The 13,080-nt window shown below is 42.7% G+C and overlaps 1 protein-coding gene across 1 annotated transcript in view; it reads left to right on the forward strand.

The window, feature by feature from the left end:
- Positions 1-7,133, forward strand: part of VAT1 (vesicle amine transport 1) — a 31,111-nt gene extending 23,978 nt beyond the window's left edge. Inside the window, exon 6 of the mRNA XM_033918123.1 lies at positions 3,499-7,133. Coding sequence (XP_033774014.1) covers positions 3,499-3,597 — 99 coding nt within the window. The 3' untranslated portion in view covers positions 3,598-7,133. The remainder of the gene's footprint in view (positions 1-3,498) is intronic.
- Positions 7,134-13,080: the final 5,947 nt, after the last annotated feature.

Here is a 13,080-nt window from a genome sequence, read left to right on the forward strand (position 1 = left end):
CTACTAAGACACTCTGTCTCCAATGCTATAGGGAAAGATGAGTTTTGTTCTGCTTCACGTGAATTAACTTGCATAATAAAATGGTTGATATGGGGGGGGGAAGGGAAATTCCAGATGTCTGGTACCTTCTGTGCAGTAGTGGCAAAAAGGCAAAATATATATTTTTAATGTTTGCAATCCAGTACACAAGTGTTTGAAGGGTTTGCTCAGATGAGTGTGTCCAGTGTACCTGCTTTTGAAATCCTATGGTGCTTTCATTAAGATGTCGTGCCATCTACCCTTTAACCTTTTCCTATCGTAATAAATTTTACGTTCCAATCGTAATTAGTTTAGCAAAGTTTTGGATTATTCACCGTTATCATTTACGGCTATTGTAAACATAATGTAAATAAGTCATAAAACACATAAAACCTATCCAGCATGACTAATCCCAACCCAACATCCAACTCTCTCTAATATTCTTCTATTTACCTAATGTTATCTAAAACCACATAATTCACCCCATTCTTATCTCCTAAAGACTTCTACTTCCAGTTGGTAACTCTTTACCCAACGTTTTTTGTTTTTTTTTTATTACCTAAAAAATTTTATATCGTCACTTATTCTATTCTTTCAAATTTTAAATGTAATTCTTGTTTTTAGTTTGAATGTAATCTGCCTTGAACCGCAAGGTAATGGCAGAATAGAAATCAGTAATGTAATAAGTCTGTAAATTCAAATATCTTGTGTTCCTGGCTCTTTATTAGTCCATACAGACTGTTTATCCACTGTGTCATTTTTGGAATGTCCCGTCATTTGGGACACACGATAGGAAAAGGTTAATGTAGGTAAAAGTACCATGCTTACTGGGGGTGGGGGGAAGAGAGATTGAAACTTAGTTCATTAGGGCAAAATTACATAATATGACAAGTGTTTTGCACTGGCTCGTTTCTAAAATTTGGCTGACGCCCAAGCTCTACATTTTTTTTCCTACCCCTGCCTGTATCCTACAGCTATGTTGACAGCTCACTGACATGCACTTATGTAACAAGACAGTGTACTCTACTCTTCCAAGAGCAGCAGTTTGACGGCTTCATCTGTTAGTGGTGCATAAAACAGGTGCTCCGCTTCTCCCAGTTATGCAGTCTGGGCTCCTGGATGCATTTTTGGCAGGGTCTTAAGTAGGCAAAGCATCTCTTCCAAGTAGCTTTATCTGAATCTTAAGCACAGAGCCCTTTCCATTTAGATTTTTTTTTTTGGGGGGGGGGGTCACATTGCAATGCAGTGGTTAGACCTACAGCCTTGGCACCCTGAGATTGTGGGTTTAAATCAATCCCACACTGCTCCTTATGATCCTGGACAAGTCACTTAATCTCCCCCCCAAAAAATTGCTATAAAGTAGTATATAAATACTAAAAAAACAAAAAAAAATAGGTTATGTATCTTTGCAGGAATGGTCGCTAGCACCCTTCCTCTCTGCTCTCCCACACGAGCACCTTCCCTTCCCCTCCCCCAACCTCCCAACCATATCTCTTATCTCCTCACAGGAACGAGCAGCAACTCCAACCTGCTTATTGTACCAGTGTTGGCCCGCCCTCTGTCACTTCAGGTCCCACGTTGGAAGGAGAGCCGACCTGACACGGGCTGCAAGTTGGTGATGCTGCCCATGGGGTGGGTGGAGAAGAGGGTAGGGGAAGGGGTGCCACCCCCAGGCACTTCTCACCCTCGCTATACCACAGATGCCTGAGAAACTTCCTAACTCTTATCATGTTTAGATTGTAAGCTCTACTGAGCAAAGACTCCTGAATGTGTCAATGTACAGCACAGCAGTATAGAAATTAATAGGACCATGTGCCACTTAAAGGGGTCTATGTATCTTGTGAGACTAGTAGACTGGCTATCTATCATTTTAACAACTTTGCAATGGGAGAAATAGCACAGGCCCCAGGAAAGACCCTTGAGCAAACCACTAGTGACCCTTTTCATGTGAATAACTGATCATTCGGTCCTGTTTAGTCCGTCAGAACAGGGCCTGAACAGCACACACTTCTCATCAGGAAATTAGTCAAAACTTCTAAAAATCACTTTTATACCTGACAAAAAAAATCTAAGGCAAGACTTTAGCTTCAGCCATTTTGCCCACCACAATTATTGGTATACAGATTCCCAGCTCACCCTGAGCCTTTGACATTGGCTGCACATCAGTCGTCATAGCACTGAATAGGTTGGCTTATTTATTATGAGTATTTAGTGAGTGTTTTAGTTGCAGATTTGCTCATCAACAGCTCTCACTGAAGGCTAGAAACCTACATATTGCTTCTTGCCTTAGTTTGAAACCCATAAAATCCAGCTTGTCAACTGGGAACCTTGCCCTCAAGTATTGTCTGGAAATGTGGTGCTTATGAATTGCTCTCATTCTAAAACTGCTCTCCTGGGGTGAATGTGCATCGTATGGGAAGTGCTGTAACTTACACAGACTGTTATCCTGGATCTTGCATCCTGTTGGAAATAGTTTGCATCTTGATCTCTTAGCTTCCCATATCATTTGTCCTTTACATGTCCAAAGTACAGGATGCCAAAGTTCTAGACAAGTGGCTCTTGTAGACACGTTTCAGTTTCAGAAAGTTTAAAAACTGAATGTGTCTTGTACAGAAGGTCACAAAGCCAACTTGGACACATTGTCTAGAATGGTGGGACTACCTTGTAATGTATACCTTATGGCACTACTGTAACTTTCATTTTAAGGACAGGAACCAGACGGTGGTTGTATTTAATTGTGAAACTATTCTCATGAACTGAAATTTTGGACTGGAGTCAGCAGAGTATGTTAAACATAGTAGAAACATCTCAGCTGCACTTCAGCCAATTGAGTCCATATCGAGCTATATGACCTAGTGTTTGGTGCCTCCCTTCCCTCCCTTTTGAGTTTTTTACTGTAGTGATCCCTTATTATAGCTGTAGCAACTTATTAAACCCAAAAAACACTGCTCCCAGAGCAGCACCTATTGGGGCAAATCAGCTTGTGACACTCATTTCAACTCAATCCTCCATCATTGCCAAAACATGGACAATAAATGAGCCAAACCAGAGGGAAGGAAAAGCCTCATAATATTGATGGGAAGTAGACAAAGAAATTCTTCACACTCCCTGTCTCAAGTCACTGGCACAAAAAACTTTCCCTCTGGTGAGTGTTGCAAGCTGATTTGCCTAGTAGGTGCTGATCTGGGAGCAGTGTGTTTTTGGCACTTAGGCCCATTATCCCATGGTGGAGATTGTTTTAGGGGCATTTATTAAAGCACCAGGTAATTGTGTACCTTAGACTGTAGTCGTGGGTGTTGGGAGCATCACTTGTATTCCCTGGCTCCAACCCTTGCCAAAACTATTCCTTTGGATATAAATGGGATGGAAATGAGAGGAAGTGGAACTGTTTTTCCACAACTACATTGCAAACTCTAGGAATCTAGTAGCTTATTCCTAGGACTAGATTTATTGTGAAATCTGACTTGTATCTCTTACCAGGTTGGTGATGCCATGCGACAGATGCAAGACAAGAAGAATATTGGGAAAGTGATTCTAGTTCCAGAAACACCAAAGCAAGAAAACAAGGAAGAGAATTAGTTGCAAGGGTTTGCTGTTAACATTGGTCTGTCTGCTAACGTTTTCAAGGCCTAGGAATGGACAGGTTGTTTTATGTGCCAAAATCTGAATAAATTGCTCTAGCTGCATTTACTTGACCTCTTGTGGTTGATGTAGCTAGATAATATATATAACAAAGATCACTTTTGAAAATGTTCACTGACTTGTTAAATTGGATGCTGGTTTTCTTCTCAGTTTGAATCTACTTGGTAAACTTGTTGTAATTACCGTACCTCCCCTAAATACATCCATTGGTGGCCTAGGCAAGTGTACGATGCTAGAAATAGTGGTAATGGGACTGTTTTGGGTTGTACCCTTAAATACTAAGGCTATTTATTCTTTATTTGGTTTCAAACCTCCCTTACCTGGTTCTAAATATACCTTATTTTCAACTCTGTATATGCCAATGCAAGACCCTCTACAGCAAGCATTTCAGTGCTCATAGCTGAAAATGAATCATCTATACCTTGATATCTAGATACCAACAAGATTCAAACTTGAGACCAGCAAGAGATGAATTGTTGCCTTCCACTGGACACCACCTGTGGCATTTTTAAGGACTTCTCAAAAGGCCAATTTGGCAACATGATCTGTCCAACTCTTTCCTAGACCAGAAAAGGTTAGTAAAGTTCTCTACTATAGCCGAAGTCTTGTGACAAGCAGATGTATTCCAGAGTGACTGGAACACTTAAATGTTTTGTGTATGTTTGCGTTGAGCCCAGAACTGATGTCCCTCAGCTTGACCTTGAGGTTATGCCTTTCCTTGTGTCGGGGTAATTAAGTTGGTATGATATGCGCATAAATGTGTCTCCCCTACCAGACGTATGGCCTTTTCATTTGCCATCCTGTGCCTGCAGTTTTCAAAAAGGAGCAGCTGGCATCTAAGCTGCACACTGGGTGTGAATGTAGGTGAAAACTTGGACCAAATCTTTTTAATACATTTTAGTGCACTCCTGTAAAGATAAGTGCCAAACATCACAAATTAGTAGCCAAAATGCCTATCTCCATGCCACAGTCCAACAATTGTCACCTAGACTGCCTTCATATACTCTTTCAAGAGCGTCAACCAGGAGGGCACAGGCCATAGGCCGGTCCTGGTCAATGGTACTTTGGATCTGCTTTAGTCTTCTTTTGGCCCTCTGCCTTACGTTTGCCAACAGAGCTTTTAAGCTGTCCTTGTACCTCAGTGGTGGTGGGTGTCACTACCTCCTAGTTGTCCTGCACGTTGGCACTGATTTAACTTTTTTTGGGGGGGAGGGGGGGCGCAGAGGGGGCGGCAGCTGATAGCACACAATCTAGTCACATGCTGATTTTGGAATGGAAGTAGATGCCCAATTTTTATGGGATTAGGAGCTGATTTGTCCAGCCAAGCACAATTAAATGTTGAGGTTCAGAGCAGTATGAACATAGTTCTGGGTAGAAAGGCTGGTTTTAGGCCTCTGCCATACATATATTCTCTCTCTAGCTCTGGTAGATAATGAATTGAGCCTAATCGGTGCTCTTAAGTTGGCTGTTCATAGCTCCCATCAGCGGTCTTCTTAGGCCTAGTCTTCACTTCATTCAGTAAAAGGCTCAAATGCTTAGCCAAGTAGGAAAAGTATGGGAGTTTAATCAGTGGCAGGTCTTTGCCACTTGCTTTGTAAACTACATGTCAATTTTTTTTTTGAGTGGTTTGAGGATGTTTTGTCATGTGCTACTTTATAGCTGGAGTGATAAGCTCTGAAACATGGTAGGGGATGTAGCCTGCCTACTCCTGGATCTAGGGCTGCAGCCCAGGTGCATTTTTCAAGTTTTCCCTCGATTGGCACAAGATCTAGTTGAATGCATTACCCCTGTTTGAATATGCATCGGGAGCAACGTGACTGGGTTGCTCAGCCTTGCTGTAAGATACATAACCAGACTCGACCCACATTGAAGCAAGGATATCCCCCCCCTTCAAAGGGTTTAAGGTGAGCATAGTCCAGTGGTTCTCAACCCAGTTCAACGGCACATCTAATATGTATGAAACTGGCATGGAATAAATACATGCATTTCTGCATACTGTAGATATTGGGGATGGGTGCACTGTTTGACTTAACCGGCAGAGGGGTACTCCAGAGCCAAGCTTTCACAAAGTCAATGATGCAGGAAGCAAGAGGCAGTGTATACAAATCAGTTTCATGCATATTCATTGTGGATATCTTGAAGGCCTGGCAAGGGACTACTGTAGGACCACCTTAACAACACTAGGGGGTGCATGTGCCATCGCTTGTAATGACACTTATTCTGGATCAAAGGTGAAACATCCTTCCTGGCTGACTGTGGTTCTTCTCCACTCAGCCAGTCTCTTTTTCAGGATATCCACAACAAATGTGTGAGGCTTGCCTAGTGAGGGGACAGTACAAGCAAATTGTCATGCATATTCATTAGGGATGTTCGAGAAACCTGCCAGTCTCCTAAGGACTTGATTTGAAAATCCTTTTCTGAGTGGCCTTTGCCCCTCTTAGCCTTAGCTTGGTAGCTGAATCTTTGCACAAGCTATAAAAACAACTTAATTGTTAGTACCAGATCCTGAACATGGCCTTGGCTATTGTCGGCCTTATTTGACTCAAGACTGTTCTTGTACTTTTTCTGTTTTAGTACGATGGATGCAGTAGACTTGTGTTCAGTCATACTACCCAATGAAGCTTATATTCAATGTGGTTCTTGTTTTGTAATATGACCTTCAGTACTGTTGGTCCTGAATAAGAAACTAAGGTTTGACAAAGTGCTGCTTCTGTGGAACTTTACAGAGAGAGTCCCACTCCTTCACGAGAGAGCAGACATGTCCCAGCGGCTAAAGCTGTATTGGTGCCTTTTCCTAGATCACAATCGATGAGTAGCATCAGTTTTGCAAAAGGCTTCTCCCACTATGTACCTAGCTGCTAAAAGATTATTACGGTGGCTGCTAATGGCATTTGGAGATGCCATCCTACAAATTGGTGCCCTTCCACCTGGTGAATGACTCTAGAAGGCTATCCCTCTAGTTCCTCGGCTTGTTTCTCAGGTCACATCTAGCCAGTCTCGGGCTATCCTGTCCACAATGAATATGCATTTGACTTGTTGCATGACCTAGATTGCAAAATCCCATGCATACTTGGCTGGGTATGCATGAGGACTGGGTTGAGAATTCCTACTCTTAAAATATGTCTTTGTAAGAGGTAGTAACTGCTCCATCATGGTATTCTAGCACACACTGGGCTGGGTCACGCTTTCACATGCAGAATTAATTGCCACTTCTGTGTAGCAAGAGTGTTTTTTTTCTTTGGAGTAATCTTCTGAAAGCTGTTTCTGGTTTTTAATGACAGCTCATGTGCTGATGCTGGTTTTGGCTTCTAAATTCCATTTACTCCAAAGCCCTTTCTGCTCTGCTGTTTGTGTTGGACAGCTGGCTGGTATGGAGTTCTGCGGATGATGGTAGCTAGGGCCATGTAAAAAAAAAAAAAAAGCTTTATCTTAAAATGGGTTTAAACTTTTGAGTCCCATGGCTCTGGATAGTGGGAGCTATGTTGCAGAACCTAGGACCAATTGATGACTATTGATTGGTTGATCTTTTCATGATCGGTGATACTGTGAATGTTCCTGTCTTCTGGTCCTTGCCTGCAGCCCTTTTCTGTGGTCTCCTGTAGGGAGAAGTAGGATGCTGGTATCTCCTCTGAACTCATCTCCCATAAACTATTCAACCTGCTGAGTGTTTGCAAGTTGCTATTTTCTGACCAAACCACTCATTGGGAAAAGGGCCTTTAACATTTTAACCTTGTTTTGTCATTACAACTTGCCTTTTTCAAAGGGGTGTCCCCCCCCCCTTCCCCTAGAGCTAGCTGCCTCCACCTTGTGGATTATGTTTATGCTCCTATATTAAAGGAGGACATTTCATACAACCTCATTACTGTTGTGCCTAGCTTCGAAACTCATCAGCGAGTGAACTAGGGGTGGGTATAAATGTCAAGCACAGACCCATACAAAGACTGGATTGTATATATCTTGTGTGCCCTTGTCTACCACTGGGGAGCAGTACGAGATTATAAACTCTCCTCCCACTGACCAAGCTTAGCCTGTGATACTTGGTTCTGTTCTGACAGCAAAGGACTGGCTTTCTTGCCAATGTGGTATCTATGTAAGATACACCAGATTCCTGGAGCCTTTGAATGACCAATGCCCTTTCTACCCATCACAAGAGTGGGACATGCAGGCATTTAATACTTTGAAATAGTTGTCTGAAAGTAAGATGTCTTTGGTGTGAAGTTATTCCTGCTTTTTTGTGTGTAAAACAGTTGAACAAAATGCATCTGTGCCAACTGCTGTTTACATGAATGGAAAGTAATGGCTTTCATGTCTTGTTACCATATGCCTTATGTGTCAACATTTGATTAAAAGCATAACAAAAAGGGAGCTTGTGTGTTGTGTTTTTGCTGAAGCATATGACCATCTGCCTTCAGTGGAGGGGCTTATTACTACTTATCACTCATATAGCACTGAAAGATGTATGCAGTGCTGTACATTTTGACACTTAGACACTAGACAGTCCCTACTTCGAGCTTACAATCTAACTTGGACAGACATGACATTTGCAGAACCCAAGGTGAGAGGAGTGGACCTTAAACGCTGCTAGTTCCAAGCATATGGTGCAGCAAGGCAGAAGGGATGGAGTCTTGCAGTTGAGGAGAAGGGCACAGATAGGAGGGATGTACCAGCTGGGGGGTGGAAACATAGGGGGAGATAGTGAGGGGCAGCTGCGTGAGTGCCTTTGTAGGTCGGCAAGAGGAGTTTGAATGTATTCAGAAATGGGAAGTTAATGGAGTGACTTTAGGAGAGAGGTAACATCTGATGTACAAGTAGGAAGATGGGATGGTTTAAACATTAACCAGTGCTAATTTGAGTTTAGGTTCCATTTTCCTAAAGCAGAGACATTTCAGCTATTCCACTTAGTAAAGAACAGGTGCAAAGAGCAACTCAACTGTATGTAAAGTGGGGTGTGTGGCTGTTAAACTTACCATGGACTTGATATACCACACCTCAACACAAATTGTGCAGCTGGGTGGCTTACAAAGGAGGGAGCAAATCTCAACATGCCTTCACTTGCCTTAAAAACAACTTACATAACCTCCTACAGACAGGGCTAGTTCAGGATATGTACCAAGATTTGTTCCTTTCTTCTAAGCATAGGAGCCAACTTCCTCAATCTTTGGGGAAAGGGGGTATTAAAATGTTAAGGAAATTACCTCTCCTGGACCATCAAGGTCCAAACACCTGTAGCACTGCTTCTGTGTTTCTAAGTATTCTAGAGAATTAGGGATTGCATTGCTTGACTATTTACAGTCCACCGGTCCAGGTTTTACGCTCTTGCTGAAACGGATGTCAAACTATGCTGCAGAACAAAAGCAGGTCTGGAGAGTCCAGTCTTGAGATAGTGAAGCCTGGTGCCAGGTTTTAAAACTGACTTATGGGAGAATAGTACCTCTAAGAAACCAATGTGCCTGCTTGAAGGATCCGCCTGGCAGAGGCTTACAGTGTAACAGGAAGAGCTGTATAAACAAGGCCTCCCCCTCCCCTTTTCTAGGTCTGGCAGTTTCCTGCAGATAAAGTAGAAGCCCTTAACCTGGTTGTGGTTTTTATTTGATTCGTAGCCCACATCCTATGAACTATGCCTGCAGTGGCTTTTGAATTTGATATGCTCTGCCTTCTACTTTAGAGGCAGGTAACGTTTCTTATTTTTAGAAGCTTTGGCGAAGGAAATGGCCTCTCCCAAATTTAGTGTTGGTGTGGTAGCATTAGGATCAGCTTTTTAGAATGGATGGGGGTGTAGGGTTACCATAGGTGCAGACATGTCTTTTGGGTGGGGGGGGGGGGGTAACTAGTTGGGTGTCTGGGCAGTTTTTCTAGAGCAAGAGTGTTTGACCATTTTGGCTGGGTTTAAAACCCAACAGTGGTGTAGCCACAGGCTTTGTTGTCCACCCACCCTCCCACTGAAGTCTGCATGTGTTCCTCTCCTGGCAACTGGCACATCTTTTCTAATATTTTCCTCCCCCCCCCCATTGATTTTGAGGTACAGTAGCACTATCTGATTGTGGCTTGCTAGAGTGGGAGGGAGAGAGCAAGATGCTGATGAAGGGGAGAAGAGGCTGGATGGAAGAGGGGGTGCATTTCCTGGAGACCTAGGAGTGGGATGAGGGAGAAAGTGAGGAGATAGTAGGTATGGAGAGAGAAGAGACATGAGGGCAATGCTAAATATGGGAAGGGATAGGGATGCAGAGGGGAAATTGATGAATGTAATGCTGGATCAGGCCATGTTGAGGAACTGGAGCAAGGGGAGATAGGATAGGATAGAAAAAGAGGTATGGGGAGATAACAGACATGCTGGATAGAAAAGGCATAGAGAGACTGGATGGAAGGATGGTGAGAGGGGAGGGGGATGCACCAGATGGAAGCAAAGAGAAGGACCTGCTGGATAGAGGAAGGCAATAGTGGTTGTGGTTTTTTTTTTGGGGGGGGGATCCAAGGGTGGGACCATGGTTGGTTTGTCGTCACAAATGTGATAACACTAGTTGAATAAGGGATTCTAAATTCAAATTCAACTCTGATCTGTTGTTCTAGGGCAGAGTAGGAATCCTATATGAAAGGAGCAGCTCACAGGCCCACAACTTTGTATGATACATGGAAATAATTTTAAAACACCATTTTGGGGAAAAAAAGCTTGCTGGACCAGTACAAATGCCTAAATCCAGGAGCTGGTTAGATCATTAGTTGATCTTTGAGCAGGGACAAGGAGGGCAAGAAAAAAGAAACTACCCCTCCCCTGCTTCTGTTATCAAGCTGAACTAGAGGATTTTAGCACAAGCTGGTTTGGTAAATGCTCATAGAATTCCTTTGAGCATCGGAGCCTGTGCTAAAAACCTCTAGCACAGCTTGATAACGGGGTGGGGTAGGTGGTTTCTTTTTTTTTTTTCTTGCTATCCTTTTCCCTGTTCAAAGATCAACTAACGATCTAGCCAACAGAGTTTGAACTACCAGTCCCAGCATGCCCCAGGGTGGGAGCAAGGCAAACCAGAGCTGGACTGGGTAGCGCAAGGAGTTGTAATCAGCCCCAAACCACCCTGAGCCAGGGGAGCTCAGGTGATTGGAATGTTAATCAGTCCCAGGGAACTGACAAGGCAGCAGGGAAGCTCATCCTAGCTCCCATCTCCAGACTGACCGGATCTGAAGGAAGTCACCTCAGTCAAGGCTCAGGTACAGTCCTATCATTTTGATCCTCCTTTTTGTTCTGAGGCTGTTACAAGACCTAGAAGGCATGCTGCCATTGCTGGAACCGAGCTTGCTGAAGAGAGCAATAAGTGTGGATGGTTTATTCGAGCTGATTAAGACCCAGCTATTTTGGTTTTGAACTGTGGGGGGTGTTTTTTCCTTCTGTTTTGAAATCTCTGGCTTGGGGAAGAGGGTTTATTTTTTTGTGTTTTCCTTTTTCATGTTTTCCCCCCAAGCACTGCTAATTGGACACTGGGATACAGCAGCTGAGTTTCAAGCCATGTGTTTTGTTTCCCATTGCTCATGACTTACCTGGTTTTCATATTTGGGGGGCACCATCCAGAAGCAGCAGAAAGCACATTTTTTTCCACCTTAAACACCTGTTTGCTGCTTTTATTCCACTCCACCTACTCCAGGCCTCGCCTTACCGCTTGCCAAGGCCTGTGTGCTCCAGGTTAGGCCCCAGGTAGGGCCGTTTCCAGTCACAATATGTACAATTTTATCTGGTTACATGCCCAGTGGTTTGGTTTTCAGCAAGGTATGGGGCGGTTCTATTTAGAATCCTTTTCATAACACATTGTTCTTTATTTTGGAATAAATGTTGTCCTTTTAATTGATTACGGTTGATTTTGTTTTAGTAGATTATCCTTTTTGTTAGATTATCCATCTAAAATCTATCTCCCTGTTAAGACCACATGCATTATGCCCCTTTTTTGCTCCTTTATCTTGGTTTTTTTATTTTATTTTCTTTCAGCCCCATTTGTATTGTCTTCCTTAAAGAATTGTTGATAAGCATGGAGTAGGGAATACGTATGTTTTGTTAGAAGTTTGATTTATGCATATTGTCAGATCTTGCACACATTAAGTTGTTTTTTGAGAGGATATCAAGTTGGTCACATTATTTCATTCAATAGCAGGTTGGCAACAGTTTCTTTTTATGGCAGTCGACCAATCCATTGGACCTGTCGAGTTTCTGTACAATTCTCATTTTATTACTGTTTTTTATTTCTTTGGTATTGTACAGTCAGTTACTCTCATGTTGGTGAGATGATCATTGCTTATGATATTATGCAAAATATTTCAAGTATATTTTTCATAGCATACTCTGATTTAGATTTTATTGTTGGTTTATTTATCTGATATTCACATCGTAACCTTCTATTTTTTTAATATTAGTTATTCATTTTATGATGCAGGCACCTTAGCCAGAAGATGGTCTGTCAAGTCCATGACTTGCTACTTGCTTTTATGATTGACAGACTGCTTTGCACATGGATTTTACTGTTTGCTATTAATAAAGAAGGTTTCACAGACAGGCCTGCTCTGCTCTTTCCCTTTTAGATTTTGCTACTATTTGTGCAGCGGTGACTCTCCATTGTGGTTACTATTAAATACTGATCAATCACTTCATGGGGTGTCTCTCAATCTCAGCCCTTCTACACACCAACATTCTTTGGTGTAAGGCTTGAGCGTCAGTGGCTGGGCCCATTCACATTGATTCTTATGTGAGCTGAGTTTAGGATAATAAAGCCATTGTGACATCACTGAGGTTGGCTCATAGGCATTAGTGGAATGAGGCATTATGATGTCACAATCTCAGCTCTGGAATGTTCCTAGTATTTGGGCTTCTACCAGGAACTTGGGGCCCTGTGTTAGCCACTGTTAAAAATAGGATACTGGGCTTGATGAAGTTTCGGTCTGTCCCAGTATGGCAACGTTTATGGTCTTACGTTCTAACCATCCCATGTCATTCTTTAGTCTATCTCAACCTCAGTCCTTCTTCAATGCAAGGGTTGAGGGGCGGTGGCTGTGCCCATTCATACTAGGATTCTTTCCTCTATCCTTAAAGAATGACACGGGGATGTGGTTAACCATAGGGATGGAGACAAATTCTGTCCCTGTGTCATTCTCTAGTAGGAGCTACTGTGTGTTATTTTGCTGTTAACCCCTGTTAGTAGTAATTAGGTCCCATGGCCTAAAATGGGGCCTGTGCTAAAGTAGGACATGTTACTGGTAGAATAGCACATCATCTCCATTAATTAAAGATAAAATGTCTCTAGAAATCACTGCTCTGTGTAGAGAATGTCCCCTGTCCCCACAGGATCTCTGTATCCCCATCCCTGCAAACTCTGTACTCGTACAGCAATGTTGATGGAATATGGGCCTTTAATGCTGAACTCAAAACCAGCTATTTTGGGGGTTTCT

This window comes from Geotrypetes seraphini, chromosome 13 (genome assembly GCF_902459505.1).
Source record: "Geotrypetes seraphini chromosome 13, aGeoSer1.1, whole genome shotgun sequence".
Lineage (NCBI taxonomy): Eukaryota > Metazoa > Chordata > Amphibia > Gymnophiona > Dermophiidae > Geotrypetes > Geotrypetes seraphini.